Consider the following 20,694-nt stretch of genomic DNA (forward strand, 5'->3'; position numbering starts at 1 on the left):
ACTGTTGGTGCCATAGTAAGAAAATGGAAGAAGTACAAAATGACTGTCAATCGACAAAGATCTGGGGCTCCACGCAAAATCTCACCTCGTGGGGTATCCTTGATCATGAGGAAGGTTAGAAATCAGCCTACAACTACAAGGGGGGAACTTGTCAATGATCTCAAGGCAGCTGGGACCACTGTCACCACGAAAACCATTGGTAACACATTACGATATAACGGATTGCAATCCTGCAGTGCCCGCAAGGTCCCCCTGCTCCGGAAGGCACATGTGACGGCCCGTCTGAAGTTTCCCAGTGAACACCTGGATGATGCCGAGAGTGATTGGGAGAAGGTGCTGTGGTCAGATGAGACAAAAATTGAGCTCTTTGGCATGAACTCAACTCGCCGTGTTTGGAGGAAGAGAAATGCTGCCTATGACCCAAAGAACACCGTCCCCACTGTCAAGCATGGAGGTGGAAATGTTATGTTTTGGGGGTGTTTCTCTGCTAAGGGCACAGGACTACTTCACCGCATCAGTGGGAGAATGGATGGGGCCATGTACCGTACAATTCTGAGTGACAACCTCCTTCCCTCCGCCAGGGCCTTAAAAATGGGTCGTGGCTGGGTCTTCCAGCACGACAATGACCCAAAACATACAGCCAAGGCAACAAAGGAGTGGCTCAGGAAGAAGCACATTAGGGTCATGGAGTGGCCTAGCCAGTCACCAGACCTTAATCCCATTGAAAACTTATGGAGGGAGCTGAAGCTGCGAGTTGCCAAGCGACAGCCCAGAACTCTTAATGATTTAGAGATGATCTGCAAAGAGGAGTGGACCAAAATTCCTCCTGACATGTGTGCAAACCTCATCATCAACTACAGAAGACGTCTGACCGCTGTGCTTGCCAACAAGGGTTTTGCCACCAAGTATTAGGTCTTGTTTGCCAGAGGGATTAAATACTTATTTCCCTCTGCAGAATGCAAATAAATTCATATACTTTCCACAATGTGATTTTCCGGATTTAATTTGTGATGTGCTATCTCTCACTGTTACCAATAACCTACCCTTCAATTATGGGCTGCTCATGTCTTTGTCAGTGGGCAAACTTACAAAATCAGCAAGGGATCAAATACTTATTTCCACCACTGTACATTTATGCGAGACCCCAGTGCCTAAGTGCTATTCTATAATCTGCGCCTAACTTTAAGCGCGGTTTATAGAATTGCACTTTTTTGGCGCCAATCTTTTAGGCGCTGTATATAGAATTTATCCCTAAATGTCTAGGTTGACTACACAAACAGCAGACAAACTTGTGGAGGGCGATTTTAGACTAGTGCACATAACAGTCAAATTCTTGTAGAAAACCCTCTTTGCATAAGTGTCCAGACAGCTCAATATCATAAGGCAATGTTCCAAACTCAGATTTGGAGGCACACTTAAGCCACTTATGTTTTTTTAACAGCCACAGTAAAGACGCATGAGAGATTCACATACATTTACAGGCTCATTTTCAAAAGAGAAGGATGCCCATCTTTCGACACAAATCAGAAAATGGGCGTCCTTCTCCCAGGGTCATCCAAATCGGTATAATTGAAAGCCGATTTTAGACGTCCCCAACTGCTTTCTGTCACAGGGATGGCCAAAGTTCAAGGGGGCGTATCAGAGGCATAGCGAAGGTGGGACTTGGGCGTGCCGAACGTCCTCGACCCATAATGGACGACTTTACGTGGTCCTGTTTTTCTTATGACCAAGGCACAAAAAGGTGGCCGAAATGACCAGATGACCACCGGAGAAAATCAGGGATAACCTCCCCTTACTCCCCCAGTGGTCACTAACCCCCTCCCACCCTCAAAAAACATCTTTAAAAATATTTTTTACCATCCTCAGATGTCATACTCAGGTCCATCACAGCAGTATGCAGGTACCTGGAGCAGTTTTAGTGGGTGCAGTGCACTTCAGGCAGGCGGACTCAAGCCCATCCCCCTCCCTACCTGTTACATTTATGGAGGAAACAGCGAGCCCTCCAAAACCCACCAGAAACCGACTGTATCCACATCTAGGTGCCCCCCTTCACCTGTAAGGGCTATGGTAGTGGTGTACAGTTGTGGGTAGTGGGTTTTAGGGGGGGGTTGGGGGGCTCAGCACACAAGGTAAGGGAGCTATGTTCCTGGGAGCATTTTATGAAGTCCACTGCAGTGCCCCCTAGGGTGTCCGGTTGGTGTCCTGGCATGTCAGGGGGACCAGTGCACTACAAATGCTGGCTCCTCCAACAACCAAAGGGCTTGCATTTGGTCATTTCTGAGATGAGCGTCCTTGGTTTCCATTATTGCCGAAAATCAGAAACGACCAAGTCTAGGGACGACCATCTCTAAGGATGACCTAAATTTCAAGATTTGGGCGTCCTCGACCATATTATCAAAACGAAAGATGGACGTCCATCTTGTTTCGATAATACGGGTTTCCCCGCCCCTCCATTGGGACGTTTTGCGAGGACGTCCTCAATAAAACTTGGGCATCCCTTTCGATTATGTCCCTCCACGTTTTCAATGCATGCAAAGCTGTTATGTATATTTATTAGATATCCTGAAAACCAGATTGGCTTGATATGCTTCTAGCATTGGGTTGTGAACAGTGTCGTGTCAGGCTAAACTTGTCTGGTTTCCACCTTCCACCCCCAATCCTCCCCAAATTGCATCTGTGGACTTGTAGTACCAGTCTTTTGAAGAGGACTACAAGTTCATCCATTGATTCATTAGGTGAAACCATTACTGGTTCAACCTGCCCCTTCCTTCAGCAACGTGTAAACAGATGCAAGCTCCCCACTCATTTGTCCTGAAAAGGAAAAAAATACAATGTGACAGCTGTAGAAATATTTCAAGATCTATAAAGACCAACATAATTTTTGAAATAAACAATACATTTTGAGGATTTTTTTGAAGGGTGCCATAATGCACTGTAAAATGAAAGTCAAGAGTGTTACCCCACCAAGTAAAAATTAATTACAACAGAATGAACAAAGTAGTTGAGTAGAGCTCATGCCTCTATAAGAATGATGAAGGGTATTAGCCTACTGGCAGAGGTCAAAACAGCCAACACAATAACAAAGTAGAAAATTTCAGTTTCATTGCTGGAATAGATATGGAGGATAGTGGAAAGGATAAGGGAGGGAGAAGACTAAGCAGATCACAGATGACACAGTAGATTTGGAAACTTGGAGACTAGGCAGATTCTACTACTACTGTATATAATATGCTTTAGGGAGCACTGAGGTCCTCTCAGGCAAGATCTACCCACCTAGTTTGTTGGTGTTTAAGCATATTTTATGCTTGGTAAGGTGGAATTTGACTGGTATCCTTTGACTGAGACATGTTACCTGGCAGTTCACAAATATCAAGTCTTCCTCTTCGCTTCTCTTTGAGCTTTCTGTCTTCAACTGGTTGAACTTGTTGCTCTGTGTTCCCCGGCTACTCCTTAGTTTAGATAAGTTTGTCTCCAGTAAGCGTCTTTGAAGAATGTTATGTGGTTGCTAGAAAGTGTAAATGAAAAATTTAATATGCAATAATGCAGTATTTCTTTGGATTTAGATCACATCTTTTTAGTGATATTTCAAGGTTCTTGTGACCTGAATTGACCACTGTTGGAAGCAGGATACTGGGCTTGATGGACCATTGATCAGACCCAGTATGGCTATTCTTCTGTTCTTAAGGCAACATAGGAGCCAGCTCTGTGGGTACTTATTAGACACTGTAAGCAATTTCCTTGCCTGTGTCCAAGGATGGGGTAATTTCCACTGGGTTTAGCACTCTGATCATGTTAAAAAGGTTACATTTCAGATATGGTGCATATAGCACTGTGCGAAGAGGGCTGACAATTTAAGTTTATTCATGAAGCAATGGAGAGTTAAGTGGCTTGCCCAAGGTCACAAGGAGAGGCAGTGGGATTTGAATGCTAGCTTCCGTGGTTCTCAGCCCGCTGCACTAAGCTATTCCTCCACTTTTATGCATAATTAGTCATGACTGAGGAGAAACATGTGGATGGCTTATTGTGTTCTAACTAGGTTTGTATTTCTGAAGTAAGCTGTGAAAACTATAAGGCTGTTTATAGCTATTCTGCATGCTGTTTTAGATTTTTTAATTTTGTAATTTTTCAATTTATATTTTATATTTCTTATCTTTTCATTAGTTTTTATTCTTTAATTTTTTAGAGCTGCATTTCAACTAAAATTTGTAATCATGATTAATTGTGCAAGTACAGGTATGTTATTTATTTATCTATTTATTTCTCTACTGCAGCTCCTTGCAACTCTGGGCAATGGAGGGCTCAGTGACTTGCCCTGAATCAGAAGAAGCTGCAATGGGAGGAAAAATAACAATTATGTTGAAATTTGACAATGTAGGACACTCCATGTTTTTATTGGGTGCCTCTATCCTCAGTCTGTCTACGGAGGCTTCTTAAAACTGAAGCTCTTAAAGCATATTGAATGAACTAGAGAGCCAGATTTCTAGCTACATATTTATAAATACACATATTTATAAATTCCCTATAAGGAAAGTCTATAGTTGGCAACACAGATATCATTCATAACTATGAAAAACTACACACATATTACTGAATCATTACCGATGCTTTTTCATCAGTAGCCCAAGGAAGGAGAGTTACTGATTCATATTTCTTATTTTTTTCCTTTGGTACACTGCCCTTCCATAGCAGGTGTAATAAACACAGAGCATAGGAGAGTATAAAAGTGCCATACTGGGTCAGCTCCAAGGTCCATTGAAACCAACAGTGGCCAATCAAGGTCACAAGTCTCCAGCAGGATCCCAAGAGCAGATTTCAGAGAAAAAAAAGAGCAGCTTTCTGAAATCTATATGTTAATAATGGTTCATAGTCATTTCCTCCAGAGCTTATCTAAATCCTTTTTAAACCTGGCTAAACTAACTGCCTAGACCATATCCTCCAGCACAGCCTAACTATGCATTAAGTGAATACATACTTTGCCCGATTTGTTTTAAAAATGCTACCTATTGGAGTGTTCCCCAGCCCTAGTACTATTTGGAAGGATAAATAATTCCCTATTTACCTGTTCATCTCACTCATAATTTCATTGACCTCTGTCATACCTCCTCTCAGCCATCTCTTCTCCATACTGAAGAGCTCTTAACCTGCTTTGCCTATTTCATCCCCTTTATCTTTTTCATTGACCTTCTCTGTACCTTTAACTTCTGCTGTTTCTTAAGAGATAGGGTATCTAAGCATGCACAATATTCAAGGTTGGCCACACAGTTGATCGATAGAAGAACGTTATGCTATTCTCCATTCCTTTCCAAATAATTTAATTTTGATAAGTCTATTACTCTAAGCCCTCAAGGATTTCAAGGCAGACTTCAACATGTTAAGATACAATAAATATAATACATAGTAGGAATACAATTAAAATAGAAGTAAAAGACTATTCTTAACAATAAACACTTAACGGGGAATTAATATAAACTGAGGACGACCTTTACTTTATTGCACACATCTCTCTGAAATAGCCAAGTTTTCATCCATGACTAAAAGAAATAGTTAGGTACTGATCTTCATTTCTTTGGCAGTTCATTCCAGTTAACTGGGGCAGCTCAACGAACTGTTCTGTCATGGATAACCTTTAAATGGAACTGTGAGACAGCCTAATTTATCTTCCAGCATCAGTGTGACCATGAACCCCTTTTCTCTAGTCATTACATTGGCTTTCCATCCACTCTCACATATATTTAAAACTTCTGTAGCTTACCTATAAATGCAGCCACACTGCAGCTCCTCATTACTTAATCTTTTCTCTCTCTCCCTATAATATTTCTCATGAATTCTGTTCATCTGGTATTTGTCACCTTTTCCCGGTATTAGACACCCTCAGTCTTGCACCCCCTCCAATTAATATTTAGGCATCAAACCCTAAACAATCAGGATAACCCCAACTCCTCCCCTTCCAAAAAATTGCCCACCCTCCCTCCTGTGGTTGTCAGGACCTCTTGTTTTGTTTTGACTGCAACTGCTCTTTGATGACCCCAGAAGCTGCTGCCCTAGGGGATTGCCTAAACTTGCCTAATGAGAACATAAGAGTAGCCATACTGGGTCAGACCAGTGGTCCATCTAGCCCAGTATCCTGTTTTTCAAACAGTGGCCAAGCCAGGTCGCAAGTACCTGGAAGAAACCCAAATCATGGCAACACTTCATACTACATATCCCATACTACATACTCCATACTACATGCTTCCCAGCCATGTCTGTCTCAATAGCAGACTACAGACTTTTCCTCCAGGAATTTGTCCAAACCTTTTTTAAACCCAGATATCCTAATCGCCATTACCACATCCTCTGGCAAAGAGTTCCAGAGCTTAACTATTTGTTGAGTGAAAAAATATTTCCTCCTATTTGTTTTAAAAGTATTCCCATGTAACTTCCTTGAGTGTCCCCTAGTCTTTGTACTTCTGGAACAAGTAAAAAATTGATTTACTTCTACTCGTTCTACACCACTCAGGATTTTGTAGATCTCAATCATATTTCCCCTCATCCGTCTCTTTTCCAAGCTGAGGAGCCCTAACCTCCTTAGCCTTTCCTCATACGAGAGGAATTCCATCCCCTTTATCATTTTAGTCATTCTTCTTTGAACCTTTTCTAATTCCGCTATATCTTTTTTGAGATATGGTGACCAGAACTTAATGCAATATTCAAGGTGCAGATGTACCATGGAGCGATACAAAGGCATTATAGTATTTTCGGTCTTATTCACCATCCCTTTCCTAATAATTCCTAGCATCCTGTTTGCTTTTTTGGCTGCCGCTGCACATTCAGCTGAAGATTTCAGCGTATTATCTACAACAACACTCAGATCTTTTTTCTTTAGTGCTGACCCCCAAGGTGGACCCTAGCATCAGGTAACTGTGATTCCGATTATTCTTTCCAGTGTACATCACCTTCTATTTGTCGGTTGAGTCGGTTGGCCCTGCCTTTTCCTCTATTTCTACCTCCTGTTTCTGCTCTTTCAACCTTGCTGCATTGTCTGCCTAGAACAGGTTTCCCGAGTCAGTGCAGCATGACCATATTCAAATCCAGACTAAAGCTCACATTTCTGAATTTGCTTTTACATCTTTACCACTTCTTTATTATTATTCTTATGAATCTTTTGTCTGTCATATATGTCTTGACTAGACTGTAAGCTCTGTGAAGAAGGGAATTCCTCTTTTGTGTCTGTATGCCTAAATAAGTAGTAGTAGAGATGATCATATTACTCAAAATACATCAGCGAAGAGCTGTTGTTCTTCTGTTTACCTTCACTTGTAAGGCTACTCTTAAATTTGTCTCTTGTCCAAAGAGGTCTCATTTGCACATGTACTAGATGCCAAAATTGTATGTAAACTTAAGCTACCAGGATGTCTGAAGGGAGATAGATAACTAAGCCTCTTTAGGATGTACTATTTTGCAAAAACTAGCCTTTCATACATTAATTTTCATAACATTGATGGTTGATGAGCAGCTTTGCATGGTTTTACATCATAGTAGCTTATTATAATGAATTTAAATGAATTGTTCACATTTAGCAGACCTCATACATAGGTTCATTGCATAGAGGGACTAAATGTACTTATTTTGTTCACAACTGAATGTTGTACATTAAAATATGCAAAAGCCCCAAATGGTGGCATTTTATGCGTTTAATGAGTCTGGCTCAAATTTTTGTGCAATCAGCCTCCTGATGATTCTTTTGTGGGATCATTTCAAACCTTTTAATTTTTTTTTCAGGTTGCTCTCTCTTATCTCCTCCTATATTAAAGTTAAGCATTACAGAGACTTCTATCACCCAAAAAATGAGATGTGACTTCTTCCTGAATTACTTTCAGTGCTTCTTTTTACCCAACTGCTGTATGCTGCTATAAGACCATTATTTACCATTCTTTCCCCCCTTAAATGGATGTAAAAAGGAACAATGTTAAAACAAACTGAGGCCCAGAACAGAAATTTGGGAGGGGACTCCAAAGTCAGAAGGCTGGATCTCCTGCATACTCATATTCACTGCTTGCCCCAGGATTGGTAGCATGGAGTATTGCTACTAACTGGGTTTCTGTCAGGTATTTGTGACCTGGATTGACCACTGTTGGAAGCAGGATACTAGGCTAGATGGACCATTGGCCTGACCCAGTATGGCTATTCTTATGTTCCAAGAAAATAGCAACACGGTCTGCAGAAATGGTGCAATCTGAGAAGTGGATTCTAACATTATTCCTTTCTATCCATCCTCTTCCATACAAAATAGTATGGGCCGAGGTGGGTCTCCCTGTCTGAAGGTCCAGCATTCCAGCTTCTTTGGTCTCACTCCATAGTACAATGTTGGATGCTAAACATACAGAGGCAGAGCAGATTTCTTCAACACACCAGTACATCCTCTATCTACATTCAGGACTATGTACTCATGCCAAAGAAGCAATGACAGAGCAATCGAAACACCGAACTGAAGTGGTGGTGTTGGGTAGCAGGGAATAAGTCTACCCAACATTTGCTTGTAAGATTTCTAAAGGGGGGAGCAATAAACTAACATGACAGCTTCTCTGGGCAGATGGAAAAGGAACAAGAACAGATATGAAACTGATTGTGCCTTGGTTATGAAACAGGCATGGTACAGTTTGGCAAGATCAGAGAACTTTGACAGCCTGACCGTGGGAGTTTTAGGAAAAGAAGAAACTTACATGGCGCAGCAGCTGCAGAAACACCCCAGTAATTATCAATGTATATATATATATATATATATATATATATATATATATATATATACAGTGGGGGAAATAAGTATTTGATCCCTTGCTGATTTTGTAAGTTTGCCCACTGACAAAGACATGAGCAGCCCATAATTGAAGGGTAGGTTATTGGTAACAGTGAGAGATAGCACATCACAAATTAAATCCGGAAAATCACATTGTGGAAAGTATATGAATTTATTTGCATTCTGCAGAGGGAAATAAGTATTTAATCCCTCTGGCAAACAAGACCTAATACTTGGTGGCAAAACCCTTGTTGGCAAGCACAGCGGTCAGACGTCTTCTGTAGTTGATGATGAGGTTTGCACACATGTCAGGAGGAATTTTGGTCCACTCCTCTTTGCAGATCATCTCTAAATCATTAAGAGTTCTGGGCTGTCGCTTGGCAACTCGCAGCTTCAGCTCCCTCCATAAGTTTTCAATGGGATTAAGGTCTGGTGACTGGCTAGGCCACTCCATGACCCTAATGTGCTTCTTCCTGAGCCACTCCTTTGTTGCCTTGGCTGTATGTTTTGGGTCATTGTCGTGCTGGAAGACCCAGCCACGACCCATTTTTAAGGCCCTGGCGGAGGGAAGGAGGTTGTCACTCAGAATTGTACGGTACATGGCCCCATCCATTCTCCCATTGATGCGGTGAAGTAGTCCTGTGCCCTTAGCAGAGAAACACCCCCAAAACATAACATTTCCACCTCCATGCTTGACAGTGGGGACGGTGTTCTTTGGGTCATAGGCAGCATTTCTCTTCCTCCAAACACGGCGAGTTGAGTTCATGCCAAAGAGCTCAATTTTTGTCTCATCTGACCACAGCACCTTCTCCCAATCACTCTCGGCATCATCCAGGTGTTCACTGGCAAACTTCAGACGGGCCGTCACATGTGCCTTCCGGAGCAGGGGGACCTTGCGGGCACTGCAGGATTGCAATCCGTTATGTCGTAATGTGTTACCAATGGTTTTCGTGGTGACAGTGGTCCCAGCTGCCTTGAGATCATTGACAAGTTCCCCCCTTGTAGTTGTAGGCTGATTTCTAACCTTCCTCATGATCAAGGATACTCCACGAGGTGAGATTTTGCGTGGAGCCCCAGATCTTTGTCGATTGACAGTCATTTTGTACTTCTTCCATTTTCTTACTATGGCACCAACAGTTGTCTCCTTCTCGCCCAGCGTCTTACTGATGGTTTTGTAGCCCATTCCAGCCTTGTGCAGGTGTATGATCTTGTCCCTGACATCCTTAGACAGCTCCTTGCTCTTGGCCATTTTGTAGAGGTTAGAGTCTGACTGATTCACTGAGTCTGTGGACAGGTGTCTTTCATACAGGTGACCATTGCCGACAGCTGTCTGTCATGCAGGTAACGAGTTGATTTGGAGCATCTACCTGGTCTGTAGGGGCCAGATCTCTTACTGGTTGGTGGGGGATCAAATACTTATTTCCCTCTGCAGAATGCAAATAAATTCATATACTTTCCACAATGTGATTTTCCGGATTTAATTTGTGATGTGCTATCTCTCACTGTTACCAATAACCTACCCTTCAATTATGGGCTGCTCATGTCTTTGTCAGTGGGCAAACTTACAAAATCAGCAAGGGATCAAATACTTATTTCCCCCACTGTATATATATATATATATATATATATATACATACATACATGTAGTTTACAATAGCACCATCTGGCCTATTTGTCCAAATTTGAGGACTGCAAAAGGTACAGAGTAGATAGAGTTCAGAGGAGAGTTATTAAATGGCACCATCAAATCCCTGAGGTGATATTTAACCTAAATATATGTAGCTAAAGAAATTATAGGGAAAGAGAGTGGAAACAAGACAAGATATACTGAAATGCCTCAACAATATGAACAGTGCACAAAAAGCAAGTTGCACCAGAAGATGTCATGATAAGAGGGTCAAAGGGTAGAGTCAAGAGTAATGTCAGGAAATCTTTTTTCACACAAAAGGGTGATGAATGCACAGCCCAGATGAGGCAGAAATACTGAAATTTAAAGTTCCTCAAAGGTGCAGCTGGATCAAGTTGACTGCACTACTGAAGCAGGAGAGAAAAACATGAACTGGGCTTTGAAGTCCTGACCCGCCATCACATTCATTTCAAAATTGGAACATTTATCCTCAGTAGTTCGGTGCCACTTTTGTGCATGGGGATATTGATCTCTATATATCCCCACAAGGATGGGATGAGATCCTTTGCAGTATTTTATTTACAAACATTCATTCACATTCTGCTGAGCCAAGTGTTCTCACTCTCAACAGATTACAATAGGAACAAACATTAATAATTTGATATACAGGTCTGCAGACAGAGATAAAAATGTCAAAACCCTGTAATATAACTAATAAGGGAAGGGTAATGGCTAATTGTACCTTTCACCTTAGGAACCACCAATGAAAAGGTCTCAAGAAAGTAGAAAGATGCCTTTGAACTTTTTGCTAAAGGATAAATAGTAATTTATTCCTTAAGCACTAAGGGGAGGGTGTTCAAAGCCAACCCTACCAATGATTGACTTTTTTTGCACATGGCCCCATTTCTTGTCCTCTAGTGACTTATGCAAATATTGGCATGCAGACTTAGGCACAGAGGGCCATATTCTGTAACAGTAAGTGTACATTTTGGAATGCCCATTTCCTTGCCTATAACCACGCCCCATTTGGCTCCACGCATTAGAATTTAGGTGCTGTACATTACAGAATACGCTTAGTGAGTTATGCACATAAATTGTAATTATTGCCAATTAGTGCTCATTACTGCTTGTTAAATGCTGTTAAAAATTGCTTATTAAGCCAATTAAGTTACATGTGTTATTATAGAATATGCTTGTATTTTGGTGCAGAATGTTAGGCATGATATATAGAATCCGGCGGTTAATGTGTATTTGCAAGGGGTGCATACATATGGGTGGAGCATGAGCAGGCCATAGGTGTGTCACCAAGTGATACACCCAACTTATAGAATACTATCAGTTGCACACATTACATGACGCACTAAGGGGTGACAACTTACACCAGCCATTGACCTGTCATAAGTGGGTGTGCCTAAACAGAACTAGCACCATGTGCTCCCCATTGTGGCAACTACATTTTGGTGCCAAGTTATAAAATTGCATCCAATGCTTGGTTAACTGATCTTAGATCAGAAAACTGAAGAAACAATTTTAATCTCCTTCAAAGTCTGTTTTTAGCAATCAGACTGGCCACAGATGTATTTATTTAAAAATATTTATATTACGCCCAGTCCACAGTTCCTAGCAGATTACAAAAGTAACATACATAATTAAAATAACTGAGTATATAACATGTACTAAAAATATACAATGAAACAAATTAAAAAGTTATGCAAGAAGAAACTCCACATCAAATCACAAAGAACAATTGAAAGCTAGTCCCAGCCTTTACTTAATTCTTATGAAAATGTCTCCTGGAATAAATAAGCCTTAAGCTGCTTAAGAAAGGAAAGATAGGAATCAATTTTCCGTAAATCAACAGGCGGTGAGTTCCATAAAGTGGGACCCATTACTTGAAATGTGGAAGACCTAAGGCCAAGTAAATTAACAGTACAAAACCTAGGAATTTCCAGAAGAAATGTATCAGCAGACCTTAAAGCCCAAACAGGCTTATCCACTTTTTAAAATAGTAGACAAGAAGTGATATTAATGAGATGAGGTTTATTTGTAAGACTTGGGTTATACTTTACCTTTCGCAGGTTCTGAATTTCTACAAGCAAGTTTCAAGTTTATTTAGAACTTTCTATCCCACTCATCACGTAAATGTCGAGCAGCGAACAATTTAAAACAGAAAGGGAGAGATGAAGAAAGAAACTGACTCCAGAGCTAGGGAAGGAGGAAAGTACAGTTTTAGTAGTAGAGAGTAGGGGAGGGAAGTACATAGAAACAACGGTGTAGTCCAATTGATTTTGCCTGCCTACCAACACAGTAACACTCCTCACTACCCACAAAGCAGCACAATTTAGGCTGGATTCATGAAGTGCTACCCTAAGCTGTCCAGTTGGTGTAAACATGACTGACTGGCAAATGACCCTTTTGTTTTAATCATGTTCCAATTGTTAAAAAGATTGTGGAAAGATGCTTGGGTCATGCACCATAAGAAAGGCAGACTGGTTCTATGATATAAATATCCATTAGGGCTAATTAAGCTTGAAGACTGTTATAAATGTCATCAATGAGGTTTCTCAACACTCATTTAGTAATGGGGATGTGGTTACTGCATTTCACTGCTAGGTGTGACACTGGGTAGCTATATTTGTTCATGTGCATTGACACAAACAATTAAGTTGTACTGTTGCCATGGTGATCGATGTTAGGAAGTTTACAATGCAATTAAAGAAAGGCAGCTGTTTTTTTCCTTCACACTCATTAAATATTGTCCCATGATCATCTCTTGATGGGCTAATGTTTGTAGTTTCATAGCAGTCTATATTAACATGTACTAGCACTCACTCATGCACATCAATATCTCCTACCATACCTGTACAGCCTAGATATCCACACTAACAATCTGCAGAAAAACAAACAGACCACCACAGTCCACCATATCCCAGTTGTTTATCATATGTGCTTGAACAGATAAGACAACAAAAACTAGTGGGGATACGGTCCTGTAAGAAAAGTGCAGATCCCTTGTACACAGTGGTACCTTTATCATACTGATGTAATTATCCAATTCTTGCACCTGGGTACTGGAGAATGCACAAGTCCCTACATCAGTTCCCGTTCCTGGGATGGAGTCAGAATGCCTTTTTATTCCTAGAGCCCTGAGATTATGGACGACTAACAACAGCTCAGGAACACCTTCAAAATTTACTGCATTACCAGAGAAGGGAAATGGGACTTGATATACTGCCTTTCTGAGGTTTTTTCAACTACATTCAAAGTGGTTTACATACCTTCAGGTACTTATTTTGTACCAGGGGCAATAGAGGGTTAAGTGACTTGCCCAGAGTCACACAGAGCTGCAGTGGGAATTGAACTCAGTTCCCCAGGATCAAAGTCCACTGCACTAACCACTAGGCTACTCCTCCACTCCAAGGAAACCACCATCTAACCCCACTCTGTACCCTTCAATCAGTCCACAACAACTTTAAAATCAGAAGTTGTATAGTAAAACTATTGCATATTCACTCTGGTAAAAAAACATTTTTACCTTAAAAATACTACATTTTGTTTAACCCACATGGCAGATTAGCAGAAAACAGGGCTAGTTTAACCATTAGGCAAAGTCAGAGGTCACCTATAGCAGCAGCTTTGGGAAGGGGGCAAGGAGCAGTTGTAATCAAGACAATAAGTCCTGACAGCCAAACAAACCAAGAATTCATCAGCCTGTACTTTTACCTGGAGAGAGGGTGAGCAATTTCCAGTTAGCTTATTTACCTGGAGAAATGGCTTCTGAGAATGTCCTCATTATTACTATGTACAGAACAATATAACTACTACTACTCATTTCTAAAGCACTACTAGACGTACGCAGCACTGCACATTTGAACATGAAGAGACAGAGCTTACAACAACCATAGACTCAGGAAAAATGTCAGGAAGCAATTTTTTCACTGACAGGGTGGTAAGTACCTGGAACGCCCTTCTGCAGGAGGTGGTAGAGATGCAAACGGTAACGGAATTCAAAAATGTGTGGGATAAAATCACAAAAGAATCCTGTTTGAAAGGAATGGATCCAAAGAAGCTTAGTGGAGATTAGGTAGCAACACTGCTATTTGGGAAGCAAAGCCAGTGCTGGCCGAGACTTCTACAATCTTTGCCTTGATCATGGCAGAATAGATTTGGATGGGCTGCAGTAGATGTTTTCAGGGGCTTTGACAACTTCAGAAATTTAGAACAAGGACAGTGCCGGGCAGACTTTTAGAGTCTTTGCCCTGAAAATGGCAAGGACAAATCAAGATCAGGTATACATATGAAGTACCACATCATACCTTATGTAATGAATTTATCTTGTTGGGCAGACTGGATGAACTGTACAGATCTTTATCTGCCATCATCTACTGTGTTCCATTCTGTACAGTATTGTTCTGGGAAGGGTAATGATGATGTAATCATGATTGTCTGTTTGATTATCAAAACCAGGCAGGAATGGGGAAGCTGAACATTAGCCCAGGACAATGGTTCCCAAACCTATCCTAGGTGTTCCCCAGTCAGTCAGGTTTTCAGGATTTCCACACTAAATATTCATGAGATTTGCATGCAGTGGAGACAGTACACGCAAATCTCGCTCATGAATATTTAGTGTGGATATCCTGAAAACCTGACTGGCTGGGAAGCCCCCAGGTCAGGTTTGGAAACACCACTGGTCTAGGAAGTCTAACATCCCTGCAGCCCTTGAAGGCAAATACAGGGGTCTTGCCCAGATTTTATTTATTTTTTTGTGGTTAAATTAGATGCAACAGGATAGCTAAGGAGAATAGTCCAAAACCAGCTCTCGGTTTAAAAAAAGTCAGGCTACAATACTAATGAGAGAGACGAGCAGTTACAATCGAGGGTGATGTACTTAAGTTAACAAATGGACTAGATCAGACTTAAATCCTGAAAGATATGATACCAAAGGATTTTTCCCATTTCCTATCCAATGCTTAGTACATAGAGACCATAATTAAAACAAACTGAACCAAGTAATTCTAGTAAACCATTAATTGGAAAGTCAGTTAGGAATTATAAAGAGCAATCCCTTGCCATTCTGATTCCCCAAATCCGTCTCATTTACATGACAAGGATGCTACTACCCCTTTAGCCAGCAGACAAGAAAACTCGCTTTCAGCGGGTCTAACATAAATAGGAAAGCCAGAAACGCCCGGGTACCACCGTCAGAAATTCAGCGGACTAAAGGCTGCAAGCGGCTTACAGTGTCCTTGGAGGTTCCCAGTTTCTTCAGTCCGTCTAGGGGCAGGAGATCAGCCGAGTCCTTGTGGTTAAACTGCACCGCCTGCTTCATTCGCCTCTGCTGGCGGAGAGCAGCCGCTTCCCTGATCTCCGTCTCCTTCCTGCTGCCATCGGTCAGGATGCCCGAGTAGAACATTTCTACCTTTCCCTCGCTACCGTGTCGAGCTGTGCTCCGCCTGCAGCCCCTGCCCTTTATAGCCCAGGCTCGGTCTGACGTAGGGTTGGTAGGGGAAGGAGATCCGCGGCACGGGGAAGGCTGCTTCTGGGCTGAACCACCTCCGGCTTTTATGGCTCTGGCAAGACTCGTGATGAGCTCATACCCATCACTCCTATAGAAGCGAGTTCTGTGGGTACTGATGAGCACCCCCAATATTGAACAGACTCCGTCATTTGAGTCCAGGGAGGGGTAATTATGTTGGCACCTATGAGCATAGGTGTCTGACTCTCTCTCCTGTCTTATGATCCACTGGCCTACACAGTACCACCCTCTATATACACTGCCTTAAAGCAGGGTTCTCAACCCAGTCCTCAGGATACTTACAATGAATATGCATGATAGACTTGCATAAAATGGAAACAGTGCGTGCAAATCTATCCGATAATTTTTGTGGATATCCCAAAAACCTGAGTGGCTGGGTGTGGCCTGAGAACCGCTGCTTTAAAAGCATGATTTACAAAGTTCCTTTCTCAGACAGCTTAAAACTTTCTTTGGACTTTGGAGGTGGTAAAAATAAAGACTAGAGTAAACACAGGTCTCTGCACATCCTTAGCTATTTTGTCAGACAAGCACACACTGTGGCAACCTGTAGAGATGTTTACTACTGCATCAGACTTAAGACACCAGGTTAGCTATAGGAGGGATATAACCTCTTTTAATTAATGAAATTAAATATGTATGTTTATTCATCACACCTGTACTCTAATATGAATCTTGCAACAATCACTGGATCCACTCTATAGCCAAGCCAAGGAAAGAGTCTAGTGGTCTTTAGGAGACCAATCTTTATCATAACTGTATCTGGACTGGCAGGTGAGTGGTAACACTAAGGATGTACATTCCTTCATGCACATTTGGTTACTTAGCTCATCTTTTAAAAATTGTGCAAATAAGATAAATTAGCATACCTTAACCTACATATTAACATATGTAAAGTCAAGTTACACACATTGAAAAAGTTTTAACTTCCTGCTACGGCATAGGGAAGGCCATGGGGAGCAGAGTGTATGAGTTGCTGGTAGCTACCAGCAAAGATCTGCTATTTAAAAAGTATGCGAGAGAGTTTTTGGCTGGCAGGGCTTGGAGATCCCTAGGTGTGCTGACCAGTGGCTACACCACTACTGGCCCCTTGGGTTTTTGTAGCCCACATGCAAAACCCTGAATTTCTTAGCATTAAATCTTAGTTCTAGACCATTCTTCAAGTTTCACTGTATCTCTCCTCATGTTTTCCCTACTTTTCAGGGTGCATAATTGGTTTCAGATGTTAGTATCATCCACGAGGCAAGCCTAACCCATTAGCCTTTTCACAATACCGATTACAAATATGTTAAAAGAAGTAGACCACTGGTAATGCCCTTAAGCTCGGAATGAACTCCATTTACCACTACCCGTCACCTCCCACTCAACCAGTTTCTTATCCAGCCAGTTTACTTTTTTTTTTTTAATTCATGTTCGCTATACTACCTTTGCTAACTAGTAGATCAAGGTGGTTTACAATTTAAAACCATGTTGAGCTTAATGGACCTTAGGTCTGACCCTGCATGATATTTTACATTCTTACCACTGCGTAGTGCAATTTGATTTTAATGCCTTCAGCAGATGAATTTACTGACTTTTTAGGTTAAAATGAAGAGTTGTCAATAGTTGTTAAAACAAACATGTTAGGATAACATCTATGTATTACAACAATGTCACTCACCACAAGGAACACCAGAGACCCTGGGCCTAGCTCATCCATTTTCACTTACAACCCTCTTTCCCTTCAGATGGAGCCCTCTAATACTCAGAGTATCAGGACTTGGAGTATAAGCCCAAGGTGTTCCCCATGGGAGCAGAATAAATTCCACGATGGAAGGAGGCAGAAGATGGACCATAGACAAAATCAACAAGATACTCCTATCAAATAGGAGCACTACCAAAACAACAATTAGAAGAAAGATCAAGAAAGAGGCTAAGATAAGAGCTGGCCAACAAGAGCCAGATATCCAGGGTCAACAAGTACATACCACCACTCAGGAACTCACAAGTCTTATCTAACAGCAAGGAAGAATGGGAGTTCCAAGGTTTAAATAGGTATAGGGAGGCAATCAGAAACAATGCATTCCTAAGCACCAATCAAGGCAAACTGATTCGCAGTGGACCAACTGGGGCAACCCACATCATCAGGTTGTGACTAAGAGCAGTAGAAAAGATTGGAAGAGATCCTCACTCACTTTCTACACAAGGAAAATATGCTAGGAAATAATACATGACATTGTGGCTATTTGTTACTTGGGTGTCTTCGGAAGGGGGTCCCTTCTGGGATTGCTTGTAGGAAGGGGATGTTCTTCTAGGGGGCTTCTCTGGGAGAAGCTTTCAGTAGAGGAATGGATATGATTAGGGGTCTTCAGACAGGTTTTAGGGTAGCTTCAGAAGGGGGTCTGATGCTTGGGAAGGGGGTGTGGAGACCCTAGAATGAGTGAATCTCACAGGGTGCAATTGAAGCTTGCTATGGCCCTGTCTGCTCCTACTTGTGGATCCAATCACTGCTTTTGACATTGTGCAAATAAGGATTTTGTTAGCCCATTTAGCAGAGAGAAATACCATTCAACAGAGAGGCTGAAGTGGTTTGCCTCATTCCTAACTGAACAGCAACAGTAGGTGATGCAACCTCGGTCTGGGTGCCTCAGGGCTGCGTGTTCTCCACATTGTTCACTATCTATAATGGCTGCATTTACATGCATTGAACATTAAATTTCAGTTTTATGCACTTGACATGCTTTTATTTGTTCCAGTTTCAGCATTGAGTGGTATTTATTCATCTAGGCTTTATCATTTTCATTGCCCTTCTCTGCACCTTCTATAATTCCACTATATCTTTTTTGAGATGCGGCAACCAGAATTGAACACAATATTCGAGGTGCGGTCGCACCATGGACCAATACAAAGGCATTATAATGTCCTCATTTTTGTTTTCCATTCCTTTCCTAATAATACCTAACATTCTATGTGCTTTCTTAGCCGCTGTAGCACACTGAGCAGAAGGTTTCAACTTATCATCAATGACGACACCTAGATCCCTTTCTTGGTCAGTGACTCCTAACATGGAACCTTGCATGACGTAGCTATAATTCGGGCTCCTCTTTCCCATATGCATCACTTTGCACTTCACCCAGTCTCCCAAGGTCCTCTTGTAATTTGTCACAATCCTCCCGCGATTTAACAACTTTGAATAACTTTGTGTCATCAGCAAATCTGATTACCTCACTAGTTACTCCCATCTCTAGATAAATATGTTAAAAAGCAGCGGTCCCAGTACAGACCCCTGGGGAACCCCACTAACTACCCTTCCCCATTAAGAATACTGACCGTTTAACCCTACTTCTCTGTTTTCTATCTTTTAACTAGTTTTTAATCCACAATAGGACATCAATAGGTTATCAATCAATTGTAAGAAGCCAAAAACAATGATTGCATTTTGAAGCAATGAGTGAGCCATCAAACATATTGATTTTAAGCAATTTTACAATTCTAGTCCACGGGGAAGTGAAGTAGTTTGACATTAAGCTAGATAGTAAGCTTGCTTCTGGAAGACAGTTACAGGACATTTTATAAATTGCATTCACTATGTAGGTTACATGCTTTTCTTGAAATAGAATTATTTCCATTTAGGGGTCCAAATGTTCATATTACTAACTTTGGACTACTGAAATGAGGTTGATACTAGTCTTCCAAAATAAGTGATAAAACTGCTTCAGAAGGTACAGAATGCTGCTGCAAAGGATATCCCTGGATGTAAGAAGAATGACTATGTATCCATGACTAAATTACATAAGTACATAAGTAATGCCATACTGGGAAAAGACCAAGGGTCCATCGAGCCCAGCATCTTGTCCACGACAGCGGTCAATCCAGGCCAAGGACACCTGGCAAGCTTCCCAAACGTACAAACATTCTATACATGTTATTCCTGAGATTTTGGATTTTTCCAAGTCCGTTTAGTAGCGGTTTATGGACTTGTCCTTTAGGAAACCATCCAACCCCTTTTTAAACTCTGCTAAGCTAACCGCCTTCACCACATTTTCCAGCAATGAATTCCAGAGTTTAATTATCCGTTGGGTGAAGAAACATTTCCTCCGATTTGTTTTAAATTTACTACACTGTTGTTTAATCGCATGCCCCCTAGTCCTAGTATTTTTGGAAAGCGTGAACAGACGCTTCACATCCACCTGTTCCACTCCACTCATTATTTTATATACCTCTATCATGTCTCCCCTCAGCCGTCTCTTCTCCAAGCTGAATAGCCCTAGCCTCCTTAGTCTTTCTTCATAGGGAAGTCGTTCCATCCCCGCTATCATTTTAGTCGCCCTTCGCTGCACCTTTTCCAATTCTACTATATCTTTCTTGAGATGCGGCGACCAGAATTGAACACAATACTCAAAGTGCGGTCGCACCATGGAGCGATACAACGGCATTATAACATCCTCACACCTGTTTTCCATACCTTTCCTAATAATACTCAACATTCTATTCGCTTTCCTAGCCGCAGCAGCACACTGAGCAGAAGGTTTCAGTGTGTTATCGACGACGACACCCAGATCCCTTTCTTGGTCCATAACTCCTAACGTGGAACCTTGCATGACATAGCTATAATTCGGGTTCTTTTTTCCCACATGCATCACCTTGCACTTGCTCACATTAAACGTCATCTGCCATTTAGCCGCCCAGTCTCCCAGTCTCGTAAGGTCCTCTTGTAATTTTTCACAATCCTGTCGCGAGTTAACGACTTTGAATAACTTTGTGTCATCAGCAAATTTA

General features: G+C 41.5%; 1 protein-coding gene across 1 annotated transcript in view; it reads right to left on the reverse strand.

The window, feature by feature from the left end:
- The window catches only part of NRIP3 (nuclear receptor interacting protein 3), a 34,487-nt gene extending 18,664 nt beyond the window's left edge, over nucleotides 1-15,823 (reverse strand). Inside the window, exons 1-2 of the mRNA XM_030201016.1 lie at nucleotides 15,643-15,823; nucleotides 3,353-3,505 (exon numbers count right to left, since the gene is read on the reverse strand). Of these exons, the coding sequence (XP_030056876.1) occupies nucleotides 3,353-3,505; nucleotides 15,643-15,816 (327 nt within the window). The 5' untranslated portion in view covers nucleotides 15,817-15,823. The remainder of the gene's footprint in view (nucleotides 1-3,352; nucleotides 3,506-15,642) is intronic.
- Between the last annotated feature and the right edge of the window lie 4,871 nt (nucleotides 15,824-20,694).

Source organism: Microcaecilia unicolor, chromosome 4, assembly GCF_901765095.1.
Source record: "Microcaecilia unicolor chromosome 4, aMicUni1.1, whole genome shotgun sequence".
Taxonomy (NCBI): Eukaryota; Metazoa; Chordata; class Amphibia; order Gymnophiona; family Siphonopidae; genus Microcaecilia; species Microcaecilia unicolor.